The 20,426-nt window shown below is 35.4% G+C and overlaps 1 protein-coding gene across 2 annotated transcripts in view; it reads right to left on the minus strand.

The window, feature by feature from the left end:
* Positions 1–20,426, minus strand: part of FASTKD1 (FAST kinase domains 1) — a 50,013-nt gene that overhangs the window by 19,140 nt on the left and 10,447 nt on the right. For both annotated transcript variants that reach the window (XM_044242288.1, XM_044242287.1), the window contains exons 4-7: positions 11,768–11,893; positions 9,420–9,818; positions 6,746–6,856; positions 5,736–5,867 (exon numbers count right to left, since the gene is read on the minus strand). In XM_044242288.1, the coding sequence (XP_044098223.1) occupies positions 5,736–5,867; positions 6,746–6,856; positions 9,420–9,818; positions 11,768–11,893 (768 nt within the window). The remainder of the gene's footprint in view (positions 1–5,735; positions 5,868–6,745; positions 6,857–9,419; positions 9,819–11,767; positions 11,894–20,426) is intronic.

Below are 20,426 nucleotides of genomic sequence, written 5' to 3' on the forward strand. Positions count from 1 at the left end.
TCGATCCCAGCACCTGGGATCATGACCTGAGCCGAAGGCAGAGGCTTAACCCACTGAGCCACCCAGGCGCCCCTGAAATTCTCCTTTTTGATGGGATCTTTGCCTGGTTTGGCAATCAGGGTAATGCTAGCTTCATAGGAAGAGTCTGGAAGTTTCCCCTCTGTTTCTATTTTTCGAAACAGCTTCAGGAGAATAGGTATTATTTCTTCTTTGAATGTTTGGTAGAATTCCTCAGGGAATCCGTCAGGTTCTGGACTCTTGTTTTTTCAGAGTTTTTTGATCACTGCTTCAATCTCCTTACTAGATATTGGTCTATTCAGGTTGTCTATTTCTTCCTGTTTCAGTCTCGGAAGTTTATAGGTTTCCAGGAATGCATCCACTTCTTCTAGGTTGCTTAACTTATTGGCATATAACTACTGATAATAATTTCTGATGATCGTTTCTATTTCTTTGAAGTTAGTCGTGATCTCTCCCCTCTCGTTCATAATTTTATTAATTTGGGTCCTCGCTCTTTCCTTTTGGATTAGTTTGTCCAGTGGTTTATCGATCTTATTAATTCTTTCAAAGAAACAGGTTCTAGTTTCATTGATGTGTTCTACCATATCTATAGTTTCTAACTCACTGATCTCTGCTCTAATCTTAGTAATTTCCCCTTCTTGTGCATGGAGTTGTCTTAATTTATTGTTGATTTTCTAGTTCTATAAGGTGTAAAGAGAGCTGGTATATTCGGGATTTTTCCATTTTTTTGAGTGAGGCTTGGATGGCTATGTATATCCCTCTTAGGACCATCTTTGCAGTAACCCATAGGTTTTAGACTGATGTGTCTTCATTCTCATTGGTTTCCATGAATTGTTTAAGTTCTTCTTTGATTTCCTGGTTGATCCAAACATTCTTAAGAAGGATGGCCTTTAGTTTCCAAGTATTTGAATTCCTTCCAAATTTTTCCTTGTGGTTGAGTTCCAGATTTAAAGCATTGTGGTCTGAGAATATGCAGAGAATAACCTAAATCTTTTGGTATTGGTTGAGCCCCGGTTTGTGACCGAGTATCTGGTCTATTTTGGAGAAAGTTTCATGTGCGCTGAAGAAGAATGAGTATTGTTTTAAGGTGAATGTTCTATATAAATCTATGACCCATCTGGTCAAATGTGTCATTCAAAGCTCTTGTTTCTTTGTTGATTTTCTGCTTAGATGATCTGTCTATTGCTGAGAGTGGTGTGTTATGATCCCCTATAATTATTGTTTTCTTATCAATAGGACTCTTTATTTTGGTTAACAGTTGGCTTATGTAGTTGGCTGCTCCCATGTTGGGGATATAAATATTTACAACTGTTAGATCTTCTTGGTGGATAGACCCTTTAAGAATGAAATAGTGTTCTTCTGTATCTCTGACTACAGTCTTTAGCTTAAAATCTAATTTATCTGATACAAGAATCACTACTCCAGCTTTCTTTTGAGGCCTGTTGGCATGAAAGATGGTTCTCTGTCCTTTCACTTTCAATATCTTTAGGTCCAAAGTGTATCTCTTGTAGACAGCATATGGACGGATACTGTTGTTTTATCCAGTCTGCAACCCTGTACCACTTTATGGGACCATTTACGCCATTCACATTGAGAGTGATTATTGAAAGATAACTTTTTATTGACATCATGTTGCCTGTGAAGTCTTTGTTTCTACAGATTGTCTCTGCAAATTTCTGCTCTATGTCACTCCTGGGTTCTTTCTTCTTTTATAAAACACCCCCCTTAATATTTCTTGTAGTGCAGGCTTGGTGGTCACATAATTTTTTAAACCTTGCTGGTCTTGGAAGCTCTTTATCTCTGCATCCATTCTGAATGTCAGACTTGCTGGATCAAGTATTCTTGGCTGCATGTTCTTCTCCTTTAGTGCCCTCATTACGACTTGCCAGCCCTTTGTGGCTTCCCAGGTTTCTGTGGATAGGTCTGACGTTATTCTGATGGTCCTACCTCTGTATGAAAGGAATCTCTTCCCCTTAGCTTCCCTTAAGACATCCTCTCCAAATTTAAGACTCATGAATTTCACAATTATGTGCCTAGAGGTCTTTCTACACTCGTTGATCTTGGAGGGAGTATCCTCTCTGCCTCTGGGACATAAACACTTGTTCCAGTCCCCAGATTAGGAAAATTTTCATCCAGTATTTGTTCAATTATATCTTCTAGTCTTCTCTCTCCACTCCCTCCGGGATCCCAATAATTCTGACATTGGAACGTTTCATGGTGTCATTTATTTCCCCAATTCTGTTTTCATGGCTTTTAAGCTGTTTGTCCAGGCCTTCTCCTGATCCTTCTTTTCTATCAGTTTGTCTTCTAGATCACTAATTTGATCTTCTGCCTCACTTATCCTGGCTGTTAGAGTATTTAGATTAGATTAGATCTCATTGACAGCATTTTTAAGTTCTGCCAGATTAGCTCTTACTTCCGCCCTTACAGATTCTATGTTGCCACTAATGGCCTTCTCCAAACTAGCCATTGCCTGGATGATTGTTACCCTGACTTCCATTTCCAACATGTTTTATGTTCATATCCAGTCGTTCTGTGGCAGAGGTCAGAGTCTCTGAATTTTCCCTCTGTTGGGTGTTCCTCCTAGTCATTTTGGTGAAAGGTGGTTGAGGGGAAGTATAGCTGAATATATCAACCACGATCCAGTCAGGGTGCACGTGGCACACAAGGGCCGTTTTGCCTCCTCAGAGGTCATGCCATTACCACCACACATTACACATCCATGACCCTGTGGCAGCTGAGCACCCTGATCTTCAGGCACAACCCAGGCAAGGACGGCCAGCATAGAATGTTCAGCATAAGAAGTTTAGACATGGAGCTGCTCCATCACATGAGTAGGGTACAAGATAACAGCTGCAGCCACAGGTGGTTGGGTCAGGACAGCCAGGCAGTCAACAGCAGTGCCCTCCAAGTTGGGGTTTGCTCATTCCTTAGTATAGGGTGCTGTTCAAATTTGCCAATCAAAGTTTTAGTTCTGACATGTAAAGAGCTTGGAAATCACCACCACACAATATAGACATCTTGTTGCAAAGGTTGGCAAGCTTAGCAGAAGGCATGACACACAGGGCAAATGATATGTCAGAGATCCAAAAATAGCTGTTTGTGAATTTCAGAGAAGATCTTTGAAGTATTATGACTGCTGCAATGAGCTATTCAAACGTGTTCATAAAGAGGGACCAAAATGGTAAGCCATCTCGAACTCTTAAGAAAATGGACTAATTTAATCTGATGCTCTCTTGCAAACCATGGATCTCTTGAGCATCTTTAGAGCACATTAAAATGTAGCTTATGACTTTCTTTGTTCAAATTATTGATGATCGCAGCTGCCCAGTGTCTGCTGGGGGTGACAGTGCAGGGCTGTGAAGACATACCCGCAAAGGCGGCAGTGGTGGAAGGCCCAGGCTCCATGTATAAGTGCTACAAAATGATTTTTATATAGTATTTGGCCCACTGCCTGGCACAAAGTAGGTACCCAATTTGTACTAAATGAATATTTTATCCTTATAACCACGAAAAATAGATATACCTATATATATATAAAAAAAAGGACAGAACATGAACAGACATGAACAGAAGCTTTATCTGTTTGCAGAATTGACCTAAAGGGTAGAGCTCTCAATATGTATCAACCTTGTGGTATCTGTCTAAAAATACACCCCCAACAGATACATTCTCTCCAACCTCCGCTTGATGTTTTTCCTGGAAACACTTCCTCAAATTCCAAAACTTACATGTGCATGAGAGTTTATTTATAATACCACCACATACCCACCAGCATAACTAAAAATAGAAAATAAAAATATGGCAAGTGTTGGCAGGGATGTCGAGCAACAGGAATGCTCAGCTCACATTCTGCTGGTGGGAATAAAAACTGGCACAGCCACACTAGAAAACCATTTACCAGATCTACTGAGGAAGAACATATGTATAACCTATGAACCCACAATTATACTCCCTGGTAAATATCTACAGAAATGCATACATATATTTACTAAAAGATATGTAAGAGGATATTCATAATAGCCAAAAACTGGAAATAAATAAAATATTCATCAATAGTAAAATGGATTTATAGTAAAATATTGTTGTTATATCCTTACAAAGAAAATACAACATAGCAAAAACATGGGTAAATCTCATAAACATAATTATTGAGCAAAAGAAGAGAGACACACCAGACATACAAACTAATAATCCACACAGTTGGAACTAGGGGTAGTAGCTAACCTGGGGGATGAGAGAAGCAGAGTAATGAGGAGGAGAAAAGTGTACTGTATGTAGATTACATTTCAATATGGTCTTTAAAAAAAGGCCACATTATTCTAGTAAATGAATTCCCTGTGTTCCCTGAATGGTTTCAGGAGCTATTTATAGGAGTAGTTATGTGAATAGTTTAATTAGACTGTGTTCCCCCTAAAAGTCTACTTGATACTACCTGCACTGAAATAGGAGAAACTGAGTACCTATGATTTCCATACAACATCCCCCAACTAACTTTTTGATATTTTAAACCCCAGAGACATATAAGGGCCCTCACTAACTCAGAATTTCTAGATTTTAACATTATCATATTGCTTTAAGTCATTTTACAAAGGAAATAAAACATCACGGGTAAATTAGAATTTCCTTTGACACACCCACTTCTGCTCTTATTTTTCTGTTAGCATACCTATAGGCAAACAATACTGTGTAATTTCAAACTTTTAAATAACATTGTGTAGACCAAAGAAACCATGTCCCTGGGCCAGTTTGATACTTAATAGAGAACATAAAATTCTTCATTCAGAGGCTATATGAAAATCTATGCTAAATATGAAAAGGGTGAAGAAACAGTAATCCTGCATATAATCACCTTGGTAAGAAGAAAGTTATTTCTTCAAGAGAAGGGTGAACTTTTTACTAACTTATCTAATAAGCTAAATTTTCACCTCATAAAGTGCCATCTCTTATTTTTCAATTCAAATCCCTCTTAACCTTAACGGCATATCATTTTATTATAATAAAAATCATTTTCAACTCTATGCCAATCTTTTGATTACGGCATAGGGTCCCACGCCTTACCTTCCAGGAATCAAAATAAGAAATCAAACTAGTATAGAAAAACAGAGAAGAAAAAGATTAATCTAATTAATTAATTAATCTAATTTTAGTTTCATTCAAGTCATTATATTTTTCAAGGAAAACTCTATTTGAGTCCATTTCTATAAACATCCTTGGAAAACTGAGTAACTTCCCGTTAAAATATGAATGTTATAGTCATGGAGAAACAGAAAATGTTAAATTATAAACATAAAAATACTTTTTCAGTAACATTGCTCTTAAATATCTTATTTTTAAAATTACAAATCAAAAGGTTTAATATGCTTTAAAACAATTAACATGCCTTAAAATAGGCAAGTAAGCAGACTGAAGGCCCCTAAATATGAGTGTTCCCAAATGGAGTTTTGCCTTGTTGGGCAGCTCCAGTCTTCATAGTTACTGTATTCCTGAAGGAAAGGAAAATGCCTTGGTTTTTTTAATGTTGTTCATCGCCGGGAAACTCATTGCCTTACTGGCTTCAACTGGCAGAACGTGCACGGGGAAAGAGAAGTGTATTAACATTTTAAGTAATATGCCACTTAATTCTAACTCCAAAAGTTCCAACAACTCTCCACATAATTAAACAGAACAAATATTGAGTCTAGATTATAAAATAAACACTTTGATTTTAACCTTACCTACGCAGTAATTCTCTGAGTTTCACAAAAAGCTCTTTACTTTGAAAATGTAGAAAAATCATTGCTTGAGTTATCTTCAATAACTCTACTGGTTTATAGTTATCCAAATGTTTACACAGGACGGAAGCAATTCTATAAAGAATGAGAAAACATGTATTACAATCAATTCATTCATTTAGGTCTTAAATATTTACTGAAGAGTTCTTTCATGCCAGACATGCTCTGTGCTGAAGAAACAGCAATGAATGAAATAAGTTTTCCTGCTCTTGAAGATCAGTCTCAAAATGGTGACAGACATGTAAACAATTAAAATAGAATGATACAAGAGCTACCAATAAAGTGTGAATAAAATAATATTTAATTATTAATAGCAAGAGGGGAGAAAAGCATGAAGTTTCACTTTCTAAATTAAAAAAAATTCAGAAGAGCCATCAAATTCCACATTTTCCCTGCAAAGAAATCTTTACCAAGAGTTATTAACAATTATCAAAACTGATTTTCTTCCTTAATTCACTTGCTCTCTAATGGAATGGATTAAAAGCAATGAGAAATGCTAAGAGAGAGTATGCTGGAATAAATGGGGCAGAATGAATACCTTTAAAAGAATCATATAATAGATAATAAAACATTAAGTATATATAATCTTAACTATGTATTTTTCTTCTTAAATTTCTTTTTAAAAAAGACAATATATGGCAGTATGATTTCAAGGAAACTGTGGTGTGAACCAATTCAAGTTCACATAGATGCTCTCCACTTCCCTAGATTATGATGCTGTACATGAAAATAACAGCAGCAGCAAATGAAATGAAAAATGTTATAAATGATTTAAAAACCTTTATTTTAAAAAATGAACTATATAGATAATAAAAAAATGCTCTAAGTGTTAATTCCTCATTTCTTCAAAACCAACAGATAGATTATAGAAAAAAACATAATGCATCCCCAAGAAAAATAGTTACTTATGGATGACAAGCAAAGGTAACACCATGAATTTCAGGAAAGACTACTTTTTATTCAGATGTGAATTTCGGCTTTCCATCTCTTCCATTGCTCCCATGACTGCTAGGGCCTGCTGGCTGGTTAGCTCCTCTGACATCAATAATAGAGTTGATTTAAGTCTAGAAGTAAAGAAAAATGTTTTTATGTTGAAAAACTGATGACTAGCTTATAAAAAGTTCTTTTTTAAAACAAGTTCGTAGGTAGGGTGCCTGGGTGGCTCAGTAGGTTAAGCAGCTGCCTTTGGCTCAGGTCATAATTCCGGGGGTCCTGGGATAAAGCCTCATGTGGGGTTCCCTGCTCAGCAGGGAGCCTTCATCTCCCTTTCCCTCTGCCTCTGCCAATCCCCTTGATCATTCTATCTCTAAAAAAAAAAAATAAAATAAGTTATTAGGTAATGAAAAGAAAAGAAGTACAAACAAAAACTGAATTCAATATGCAGTATCAATTTTCTCCCCACGTAATAGGGGATAATATCAATGATTGAATAAAGAAAAATATACCACTTTTATCAAAGGAATTAAGGCTTCAGTATGCTCTAATCTTAAACTGTCTTTTAAAAAAATATAGACAAAAGGTTTTTTTTTTTTAAGGATTTTATTTATTTATTTGACAGAGAGAGATCAAAAGTAGGCAGAGAGGCAGGCAGAGAGAGAGAGGAGGAAGCAGGCTCCCTGCTGAGCAGAGAGCCCGATGCGGGACTCGATCCCAGGACCCTGAGATCATGACCTGAGCCGAAGGCAGCGGCTTAACCCACTGAGCCACCAAGGCGCCCTAGACAAAAGGTTTTTATTTTTTTATTTTTATTTTTTATTTAAAGATTTTATTTATTTACTTGACAGAGAGAAATCACAAGTAGACAGAGAGGCAGGCAGAGAGAGAGAGAGGGAAGCAGGCTCCCTGCTGAGCAGAGAGCCCGATGCGGGACTCGATCCCAGGACTCTAAGATCATGACCTGAGCCGAAGGCAGCGGCTTAACCCACTGAGCCACCCAGGCGCCCCGACATAATGATTATAAAATACAATTCAGTGAAATTATTCAGTACTACAGAGCTAAAGAACTAAAAACTAACATTCTAACGATATCCCAATTATCTTAAATTGAGTAAGATCTAATCAGAAAGTCAATATACCTGCATATTAACAGAAATTTCATACACTAAATACTTGCTCTGGCACTATAAAATGAAAATTTAAAAAGACAATCCATTTTTAAACCACCCAAAGTAGTGCATACACTAATACAAGTAACTATATTTAATTTTATTTTTTAGAATAATTTCTTTTTTAATATTTTATTTATTTGAGACAAAGAGAGAGCACACAACCATGGGGAGCAGCAGAGGGAGGAGGAGAAGCAGGCTCCCACTGAACAGGGAGCCCAGTGCAGGTGAGGCTCCACCCCAGGACCCCAGGATCACAATGGGAGTCGAAGGCAGACACTTAAACAACTGCCACCCAGGTGCCCCTATACAGTAATTTAGAAAACAAGCCCAAAACATGAAATCTGAAGGTAATAGGATAAATTAATTTTCTGTTCATACTGGATAGCTCTACACCATCATTTTCAACAACCTTATCAAACATTTCAAACCCAGCTTCTACTCAAAGCTTTTCCCAGTCATTTATGTCCACATTTTTCTCTCATATTCCTATCTACTATTTCTATCACTAATTTGAGTACCTATTTGTAACGGTATTGCAATATCATGGTATTTACACATTTTAATTATATATACATTTCTATCCTCCTGGTTGGAATATAAATTCCTTGAAGGCAGGGAGCCAGTTAAATTCAACTTTTGTACTGCTTTAGCATATGAGATTCCAACAGTACTTGGTGGCAATAAATAAATAAGTAAATAAATTCAATAAAACCTCTTTAAGTAGTCATCTTGTTCCCATCTTGATACAATATCTTAAAATGTATCCTTAAATATCTTTATATAACTCAAAGGACACTTAAAAATTAAACTCTCCGTGAATCTTTGGTAAGAGAGTAATGATGTAGATAACTTCTATTATACAACGTTTGGAACCCCTGCTTAACTGAATCTACCAATCATACTTATTTCTTTACTCATACTTAGGAATCATACATTAATTTAATGTTAGCCCATCTTTATATCCCAAACAATTCTATCTACATCAATATCTGGTAAAACTGGGAATTTTTAAAAGATAGGGAAAAGAAGAAATTCACTCCAACCCGATAAGGGAACATTTACCAAGGTGCTTAAGCAATCAATGACTCTGATGACGAATATGAAGACAACAAAGAACAGAACGGTCCATTGTTAGGACTATTATAATTCTGAATATTCTACACCCCATACTAGAGGTAGGAAAGTCTTATATCTGTGTGTAATGTCAGTCATCTGGCCCAGGAAGGGAGAATAAAAACACTTAAATGGCATTCTCTAGAGAGAATATCCATCTCCCTATCCTTTCTTATGTTGGCCACCACCATGGAGTTATTGATCCTTTCTCAGAATTTAACAGTAAATTGAGTTTGAGATGTAAATTAAAACAATCAGAAGGGATCAAAGAGCAGACATAAGAGATTATTCTCCCTTTCAGAGCTGCATGGGGTAATAAGTGTGCCTTCCAGAACTTCAAGGTCTAAGCTTGCGAGGTTCCATTCAATTACAACAAGAAAAGTAAAGCAATTTTAGCTGAACTTACTGTTTCTTTTCCTCAGGTCCTGCAATGGGTCCCAGTGCTACAAACAGTTTTACAAAGCCATCAGGGTGATCAAACAGAGGAATCATTTCAGTTAGCCTCTTTTTGGCCATTTTAATAAATTCAAAACTATGAAACTGTAAAGAGTGATATAGACTAAGTATTTTACTGATGGAATCCAAATCAAGGTCGTTCATATTGCTTAAAAACACTTCATTACACTTTTCTAATAGTGGGTAATAACTATATCTAATATTTCGAAGAAATATTACTATTCTTCTTGCAACGTTGACCTGAGAAGAATCTATGGTATCAAAAAGATGTTCTGTTTTGTTCACTAATTGTTCCCGAAAATGCTGTGATATTAAAGAAGATATGCTGACCATCAATACAGACAAGGACCTAAAAAGGAAAAAGATGCAAAGATTTCACCTTATTTAAGAATAAAGAACAATCCTAAGACTAAATGATTCGATATGGAAAAGAACTAGTTAAAATATTACAGGTTTTATACCACAGAATTTTGCCTTTAAATATTCTTATAGGGCCTCCTAGTAATCAAATGTAGATTTTTAAAAATTTGCAATAACATCTTTTGTTAAGTGTACATAATATCTCATTCTATAGATAACTGCCTTGAAGGAAAATATTTTAGTGAAATTCACTCAGAAATCACTTTGGACCAATAGCCCATGAATGCAACATTAAAAATCTCAATTTTTATTTTTGGCAATAGACTTCACTTTGTTTGTTACTCCTTTCTCTTTGTATCTGTAACTTACTAATAAAAATCTTGGCAAAATATTTCTCACTAATAAATGATTTCATATTTTTTAATGTCTTATGCTAGGCAGATAGTAATATATGACAGTAAGTACTGAATATAACATAGCATTTAATATTTCTTCACTAAAAAATACTTTTAGGAAACATAAATCACTCCTCCAGGCATTGAGGGAGACATCAAAATTACAAAGGTGAGGTCCCTGCTTTCAAAACACAGATCTTACATAATACAAAAATCAGAAAACCACAAATATAAGAATGTTCCCATAATGGATAAGAAATGCAAAATGGAAAAGGTATATAACAAATGCTCAAAAATGATAATTATAAAACATCTACAGAAAAAATGTAAACTATCTCAACCCTTACGACAAGGGGACTGTTTGCATTTATTTTTGTTTCCAAATTTCTTCAACCTTTTCAATAAAACAAATATATTTTTAAAACCCAGTTGTATAATACTTTGACTTCTCGACTCAAGTGTTTCATGTTAATATTAAGCAACATTAATTGGTAACTTAGTATTGCTATTTCATTTAACCATTAAGCCTCTGAAATGATTTTTTAAATTTTATGTATATTTGTAATTGCAGTTTAGAATAGGGAAATATCCAAAGATTTTATTAGATTCTCAAAGGGGCCTACAAGAGTTTTTTAAAGTTAAAAAAATTTACACTGATTTTTATTTTCTCTGCTTTTACAAGCTACATTGCTCTATGTTTATAAAAATATATCTATAACATAAAACTTACATTTTAAGAATTTTAAGTATACAGTTCAGTGGTATTAAGTATATTCACATTATTCTACAATCATTACTACTATCCACCTGCCGAACTTCCTCATCTTCTCCAACTAAAACTCCTTATCCATTTAAACAGTAACTCTCAATTCTTCACCCCTGTTAGCCCCTAGCAATAACCATTCTACTTTCTGCTTTTATGAATGTGACTACTCTGGGAGCTCATTTAAGTGGAATCATACAATATTTGTCCTTTTGTGTTTGGCTTAGCATAATGTCACCTATGTTGTAGCATGCATCAGAATTTCCTTCCTTTTTAAGGCTGGATAATATCCCGTTGTAGCTATATATCACATTTTGGTTATTCATTCATCTATCAGTGAACATTTAGGTTATTTCCACCTTTTGACTATTACAACTAAAGCTGCTATGAACACTGAAGTATGCTACAGACTAAACTGTCCCCTCACAAAACTCCATATATTAAAGTCCTAGCCCTCGATGTGACTATATTTAGAGACAGGGTCTTTAGGATGGTAATTCAAGTTAAATGAGGTCACTGGGAGCAGCAAACTTTTTATCTTTTACAGTAAAGTAAAATCTCAAATATTTCACAGATTTCAACAATATTATGTTCTGTTTTAATACTTTATCTCTAATTCCCACAGCAACATTGCAAAGGAGATTCCAAAGTAGTACTCTTTTATAGATAACAATACTAAAGTTTCAAGAGATTAAAGTCACATAGGAAGTAAGTGGTAAATCTAAGTGTATATGTATCCAAAGCCCAGATCTATCATATATTCACCTTAAGTACATTTACCTTAAGTCCTCTATGGTTTCCAGGTTCTTATGTACAATACCGGCTATTTTTCCCATTAGTGGACTGAAATACAAATGTTGACTTGCTAGGCAAGAGGAAAATTTTGACAGTACATTAATATCAAACCTATTAAAGGAAATATACAAAGGATATCATTACTATTTACTTTCACTTAAAACATAATATACAATTATAAATTAATTTATATAATTATAAATTATAAATTAATTAAACACAATACAATTATAAAATAAAGTCATCAGAAGTATTAATATACTAATACATTACTAACATAAAAGGAATATTTTTTAAATGTTAATTTTTTTTTACTATTATAAAAGTATAAAAGCTAACAATTAAAAAGTCAGATACTATTGGAAGATTTTTTAAAGGGAAAAATCACTTCAAACTATTTGAATCATTAGTCTATTTATTTTTTGAGGTGACAGATCAATTTCAACGTAAGATTCTACATTAACAAAACAACCACTACTATAACAAGACTGTGAATTTTTCTATAGGAAAAATGATCCCATTTCTTCAACAAGAAAATGGCAAGACAAAAGAGAAGGAAGGAGAATTGTTATAGATTAAAAAAAAAAAGAAAAAAAGAACTCAGAATTCACTAAAACAGGCATAAAGGAGTCCACAGGAGCACAATATGTTAATAGCAAAAAACTCGAAACAATCTAAATATCTATAAAAAATACACTGGATAAATTGTACTTATTCATAAAATGCCACACAACAATAAAAAAAATAACAGCTGAATCATTCAAATCATGGAGGAATCTTTAAAACAAATACATGCCAATTACCCTTCCTAGAGTCCTTAATATAGTGTTAACCCATAATGTGTCCTAGTTGAATCATTACAAATTATGTTTACATAACATTTATAAACATTTTAACAAAATCATTGGTTAATAGCTAATGTAGTAACAAAAAATTAACATAATAGGCCACAGCGACCAAAAAAACCATAAGTTAATGTTATTTTATGATACTACTAAAAATTCTACATAGGAAATACAATTAGAGTTTAAAAAATTTTTAAATATTATCAATATGAAAAAATGAAAGTATCACTAAATATTTAAAAAATCATATATAATAAAATAAAAAAAATCATATAGAATAAAATCTTCTAAGCTATTTTGAAATGAAAAAGTAAAGAGAAATGCCTGGTTGACTGGAAAGTACAACTGTAATTTGAAATTGAACTATTTAACAGAACTATTTAACTATTTTACAACTGATTTGTTCATGCAGCATAATATACAGAACAATGCTGCTTTAAAGAACAATTTTAAAAATTTGAGCTATTGGCAACAATGACCAAATTTAACCCAAAAATCCAGTTTGGACTGCTCACAAAAGAAATAAGGTATCTCTCCTTGCTGCTGACAAAAGAAATAAGATATTTCTCCTTACTCTCAAAAAAAGTTAGTTACAGATAAAGAGAATGCAAAAATGGTGAAGAGAAGACAGATGGGTTTAGGTCACGAGACTTATTAAAATCATAATTCAGGGGTGCCTGGGTGGCACAGTGGGTTGGGGCCTCTGCCTTCAGCTCGGGTCATGGTCTCAGGGTCCTGGGATCAAGCCCCGCATCGGGCTCTCTGCTCAGCAGGGAGCCTGCTTCCTCCTCTCTCTCTCTCTGCCTGACTCTCTGACTACTTCTGATCTTCAAATAAATAAAATTTAAAAATCTAAAAATAAATAAATAATAAAATAAAATCATAATTCAGGGGGCGCCTGGGTGGCTCAGTGGGTTAAGCTGATGCCTTCGGCTCAGGTCATGATCTCAGGGTCCTGGGATCGAGTCCCACATTGGGCTCTCTGCTCAGCAGGGAGCCTACTTCTCTCTCTCTCTCTGCCTGCCTCTCCATCTACTTGTGATTTCTCTCTGTCAAATAAATACATAAAATCTTTTAAAAAAAATCATAATTCAGTAAACGTAGAATTTCTCAAGACAGAGAACTGTTTGATCCTATTTAATTTAATCCAGCACATAACAACAAAGGCCTAAAGAACTCACCCATATATAACTACAGTTTTAAGAATGTGTCATGGTTTATACTTTAAGAAGCAATATGTTGAAAGGCTTAAGATGGAGTAATAATAACCAGTGTTGAGCCTGCTCCTCTCTGTCTACAGGTAAAATCCTGTTGTTTCTTCTGCACCTTAGTCAATCCTTTCCTTTCTGCCCTAGGTTTCTACGTGGTTTAGGAGAGATGTTCTATGTTTTGTTGGTTTTGTTTTTTCACTTTTTAATCCCCATTTCCTACTTTGGCCACTCCCCCCCCACACACACTCACTTCCCTTGTGGTAACCATCTGTTTGTTCTCCATAACTAACAGTCTGTTTCTTGGTTTGTCTCTCCTTTCTTTCTTTTCCCTTTGCTCATTTGTTTTGTTTCTTAAATTCCACATATGAGTGAGAGTATATGTTATTTGTCTTTCTCTTATTTCACTTAGCATTATACTTCTTAGCTTCATCCATGTTGTTGCAAATGGTAAGATTTCATTCTTTTTTAAAAACTGAATAATATTCTATCGTATAAAGGTACTATATCTTCTTCAGCCACCCACCTATTGCACAGCTTCCATAGTTTGACTATTATAAGTAAAGGGGCTATAAACATTGGAGTGTATGTATCCCTTTGAATTGGTGATCTTACATTTTGGGGGTAAATACCCAGTAGTGCCAATACTGGATCATGGGGTAGCTCTATTTTTAACTTTTTGAGGAAACTCCATACTGTTTTCCACAGTAACTGCACCAGTGTACATTCCCACCAACAGGGCAAGAGGGCGCCTCATTCTCCAAATCCTCAACAACATCTGTTTCTTTTGTTGTTGATTTTAGCCATTCTGACAGGTGTGAGGAATTATATCATTGTAGATTTGATTTGCATTTCCACAATGATGAGTGATGTTGAGCATCTTTTCATGTGTCTGTTAGCCATCTGGATGTCTTCTTTGAAGAAATGTCTGGGGCACCTGGGTGGCTCAGTTGGTTAAGCCGCTGCCTTCGGCTCGGGTCATGATCTCAGGGTCCTGGGATCGAGTCCCACATGGGCTCTCTGCTCAGCAGGGAGCCTGCTTCCTCCTCTCTCTCTCTCTGCCTGCCTCTCTGCCTACTTGTGATCTCTCTCTGTCAAATAAATAAATAAAATCTTTAAAAAAAATAAATTAAAAAAAAGAGAAATGTCTGTTCATGTCTTTGCCCATTTTTAATTAGGTTATTTGTTTTTGGTGTGTTCAATTGTATCAGTTCTTTATTTTGGATACTAACCCTTTATCTGATATGTCCTTTGCAAATATCTTCTCCCACTCAGTAAGCTGCCTTTTAGTTTTGGTGATTATTTCCTTTAATATGCAAAAGATTTTTTAAAAAGAATTTATTTATTTATTCGACAGAGAGAAATCACAGGTAGGCAGAGAGGCAGGCAGAGAGAAGACGGAAGCAGGCTCCCCACTGAGCAGAAAGCTCGATGTGGGGCTCGATCCCAGGACCCTGAGATCATGACCTGAGCCGAAGGCAGAGACTTTAACCCACTGAGCCACCCAGGCGCCCCTATGCAAAAGTTTTTATTTTGATATAGTCCCAATAGTTTATTTTTGCTTTTATTTTCCCTGACTCAGGAGATGTATCTAGAAAAATGTTGGTATGACCAATGTCAGAGAAATTACTGGCTGTGCTCTCTTCAAGGATTTATATGGTTTCAGGTTTCACATTTAGGTCTTTAATCCATCTTGAGTTAATTTTGGTGTGTGGTGAAAAAAAGGTGTTTCTGTCTGTTGGACAGACTGTCTTTTGTCCATTTGATATTGATTCCTCCTTTGTCAAATATTAATTGGCCATGTAACTGTGGGCTTATTTCTGGGTTTTCTGTTATATTCCATTGATCTGTCTAGTTTTATGCCAGTACCATATTGTTTTAATTACTACTGCTTTGTCATATAACTTGAAATCTGAAATTGTGATACCTTCAGTTTTGTTTTTCTTTTTCAAGATTGCTTTGGCTATTAGAGGTCTTCTGTAGCTCCATACAAATTTTAGGATTGTGTGTTCTGGTTCTGTGAAAAATGCTGTTGATATCTGATAGGGATTGCATTAAGTCTGTAGACTGCTTTGGCTAGTACAGACATTTTTACCAATATTTGTTCTTCCAATCCATGAACATGAATGTCTTTCCTTTTTTTTTACATTATTGATGGAGTCTTTTTTTTTTAATATTTCACTTTTTTATTTGACAGAGAGAGAGAGAGATCACAAGTAGGCAGAGAGGCAGGCAGAGAGAGAGGGGGGAAGCAGGCTCCCTGCTGAGGGGCTCAATCCCAGGACCCTGAGATCACGACCTGAGCCAAAGGCAGAGGCCCAACCCACTGAGCCACCCAGGCACCCCACATTATTGATGGAGTCTTTAAGGTTTTTCTATATTTAGTATCATGTCATCTGCAAATTTTGAGAGTTTTACTGCTTCCTTTAAAATTGGAAGCTTTTTATTTCTTTATGTTGGCTAACTGCTGTAGCTAGGACTTCCAGTAGTATGTTGAATAAAGGTGGTGTTGTCTTGTCCTGACCTTAGGGGAAAAGATCTGTTTTTCACTCTTGAGAATGATGTTGGCTATGGGTTTTTCATATAAAGTTTTTTTGATGTTGGGCTTTGTTGCCTCTAGACCTAATTTGCAGAGGATTTTGATTATGAATGGATGTTGTACCTTGTCAAATGCTTTTTCTAAATCTAATGAAGTGGCCAGTTTTTATCCTCTCTTCTACTGGTGATGTATCACATTGATTATTTTGTGAATATTAAACCACCCTTGCATCCCTAGAATAAATCCCACTTGATTATGACATATTATTTTTTAATGTATTATTGATCCAATTTGCTAATATTTCATTGAGGATTTTTGCATTTATATGCATTAGAGATACTGGCCTGTAGTTCCCTTTTTTGGTGGTGTCTTTATCTGACTTGGGTATCAGTGTTGACACTGGCCTCATGGAATGAATTTGGAAGTTTTCCTTCCTCTTCTATTTTTTGAAATAGTTTGGGAATAATAGATATTAACTCTACTTTAAATGTTTAGTGGAATTCGCTTGTGAAGGCATTTGGTCCTGGACTTCTGATTTTTATTTTTTTGATTAACTGATTCAGTTTCATTGCTGGTAATCGGTCTGTTCAAATTTTTTATTTCCTCCTGCTTTAGTTTTGGTAAGTTATATGTTTCTAAGAATTTATTCATTTCTTCTAAGTTGTCCAATTTGTTGACATATAGGCTTTCATATGATAGTTGTTTGTATTTCTGTGGTGTTGGTACTCTTTTTAAAACACTTTATTCATTTTACAGAGAGACAGAGAGCATGAGCAGTGGGATGGCAGAGGGAAAGGGAGAGAGAGAATCCTAAACAGATTCCCTGCTAATCACGGAGTCTGACACAGAGCTCAATCCAAGAACCATGATATCTTGACCTAAGCCAAAAACCCAAGACTTGGACACTTAAGTGACTGAGCCACCCAAACGCCACCTGTGGTGTTGGTTGTTATTTCTTCTTTTTCATTAGTGATTTTATTTGGGTTCTCTCTCTTTTGCTTGCTCTCTCTCTCTGATAACTCCAGCTAGAGGTTTATCAATATTATCAATCTTTCCAAAGAACACATTCCTGGTTTCATTGACCTTTCTATTGTATATTTTGTTTCTATATCATTTATTTCTGATCTAACCTTCATTATTTCCTTCCTTTTGCTCAGTATGGGTTTTGTTTGTTCTTCTTTTTCTAACTCCTTTAGGTGTAAGGTTACATTGTTTGAGATTTTTCTTGCTTCTTGATGTCAGCCTGTATTACTATAAACTTCCCTCAAGACTTCTGCTGCATCCCAAAGATCTTGGAAACTTGGCTTTTTAATTTTCATTTGTCTCAATGTTATTTTTGATTTGTTTGACTTCTTGGTTCATCAATTCATTATTTAGCTCTTTGTGTTGATGTATTTTGCGTTCCATGGTTTTCATTTTATTTTTTATTGAGGTATAATTGACATTTGACATTACATTAGTTTCAGTATGAATTTATATTTATTGATATTTGTATATGAATTAATATTTATATACACTGTGAAATGATTACCCCAGTAAGTCCAGTTTACTCTTGTTATCATATAAAGTTACATAATATGTAACATAATATCATTGACTAAGGTCACCATGCTGTACATTGCAACCCTATGACTTGTGACTGGAAATTTGTACCTCCTGCCCACCACCTTCTCTTATTTTGCCCATCTTCCAACTACACTCCCCTCTGGCAACCATCAATCTATTCTCTGCCTTTGTAAGTTTTCTTTTGTTCACTCATTTGTTTTTAATTTCCATATATAAATGAAATCATATTGTCTTTGTCTGATTTATTTTACTTGGCCTAATATCCACAATGTCCCTCCATGTGTTTACAAATGGCAAGATTTCATTCTTTATTATGGCTGGGTAATATTATATGTGTGTGTTCATGTATGCACACACACCACATCTTTATCCATTCATCCACTAGTGGACATTCTGGTTGTTTCCATATCTTGAATATTATAAATGATGCTGCCATGAACATACATCTTTGTTTAGTATTTTTATTTACTTTGGATAAATACCCGGAAGTGGACTTGTTGGATCATATGGTGATTCTGTTTTTAGTTTTTGTGGTAACTCCATAATGTCTTCCATAGTGACTCTACCAATTTATATTCCCACCAATAGTGCAAGACGGCTCCCTTTTCCTCAAATCCTCACCAACACTTGTTACTTCTTGTCTTTTTGATAATGGCCATTCTAACAATAGTGAGATGATACCTCACAGTGGTTCTGATTTGCAATTCCAATATTAGTGATGTTAGGAATATTTTTATGTGCCCATTGGCCATCTGTGTCTTCTTTGGAAGATGATCTATTCAGGTTCTCTATCCATGTTAATTAATTAATCAGATTGTTGTTGTTATTGAGTTGGAGGAGTTCTCCATATATTTTGGATATTAACCCCTATTCAGATATATGATTTGCAAAGATCTCTTCCCATTCAGTAGGTTGCCTTTTTACTTTGTTGATGATTTTCTTCACTGTGCAAAAGTTTTTTAGTTTAATGTAGTCTACTAGGCTTATTTTTGCTTTTGTTGACATTGCCCTTGGCCTTTATGATGATGAGGGGGATTCCCTATCTACCAACTTTGTAGAGAGTTTGCTTTCTTTTTTTTTATAATAGTTGTTAAATTGTGTCAAATGCTTTTTCTGCATCTATTGAGATGTTCATATAATTTTTATCCTCCATTTCATTAATGTGGTGTATCACATTGATTGATTTGTGGATGTTCAACCATCCTTGCATCCTTGGAATAAATCTCACTTGACAATGGTATCTGATCTTTTTAATGTATTATTAAATTTGGCCTGCTAATATTTTGTTCAGGAATTTTACATCTATTTCATTAGGAATACTGACTTGTAATTTTCTTTTTCTATGGTGTCCTTGTCTGCTTTTGGTATCGGAGTAATGCTGGTCTTGTAAAAATGAGTTTGGAAGGGTTCCCTCCTCTTCAGATTTCTGGGAGAGTTTGAGAAGAATAGGAATTAAATCCTCTTTGAAAGTTTGGTAGAATTCACCACTGAAACTGTCTTCTCCTGGACTCCTGCTTGTTGGGAGTTTTCAAAATTCATTCATTAATTCATTGATTTATTTTATTTATTTTTATTGTGTTATGTTAGTGACCATACAGTATATCATTGCTTTTTGATGTAGTGTTCCAGGATTCACTGTTTGCATATAACATCCAGTGCTCCATACAATCCATGCCCTCCTTAATACCCATCATGAGGCTTACCCATCTCCCTAGTCCCCTCCCTTCTAAAACCTTCAGTTTGTTTTCCTGAGTCCATAGTCTCTCATGGTTCATCTCCCACTCTGTTGGGAGTTTTTTGATTGCTGATTCAATCTCCTTGCTAGTAACTGGTCTATCCAGACTATTTCTTCATTATTTAGTCTTGGAAGACTATTTGTTTCTAGGAACTTACCATTTCTTCTAAGTTGTCCAATTTATTGGCCTCTCACTAGCCTTTGTATTATTTTGGTAACAGTTATAATGTTCCCTCTTTCATTTCAGATTTCATTTATTTAAGTTCTTTTTCCTAGTAAATAGTTAAAGGTTTATCAACTGTTTACTTTTTCAAAAAACCAGCTTAGTTTCATTGATCTTTTCCTTTTTTTCTTTTTAAGATTTTATTTATTTGAGAGACAGAGAGTGCACAAGTGGGCCACGCTGGGGGAAAAGGAGAGGGAGGCTTCCCACTGAGTGGGGAGCCCGACATGGGGCTCAATCCCAGGACACCAAGATCATGACCTGAGTCAAAGGCAGATGCTTAACCACCTGAACCACCTAGGTGACCCTCACTTTTCTATTTTCTCTCTAGTCTATTTTTTTATTTGAGAGAGAGAGAGAGGGCAAGCATGCGTACAAGTTGGGGGAGGGGCAGGGAAGGAGGGAGCGAAAAAGAATCTCAAACTGACTCCATGCTGAGAGCAAAGCCCAATTGGGACTCAATCTCATAACCCTGAGATCACGACCTGAGCTGAAACCAAGAGTCAAACACTTAACCGACCAAGCCAC

This window comes from Neovison vison, chromosome 3, assembly GCF_020171115.1.
Source record: "Neovison vison isolate M4711 chromosome 3, ASM_NN_V1, whole genome shotgun sequence".
In the NCBI taxonomy this organism is placed as follows: domain Eukaryota; kingdom Metazoa; phylum Chordata; class Mammalia; order Carnivora; family Mustelidae; genus Neogale; species Neogale vison.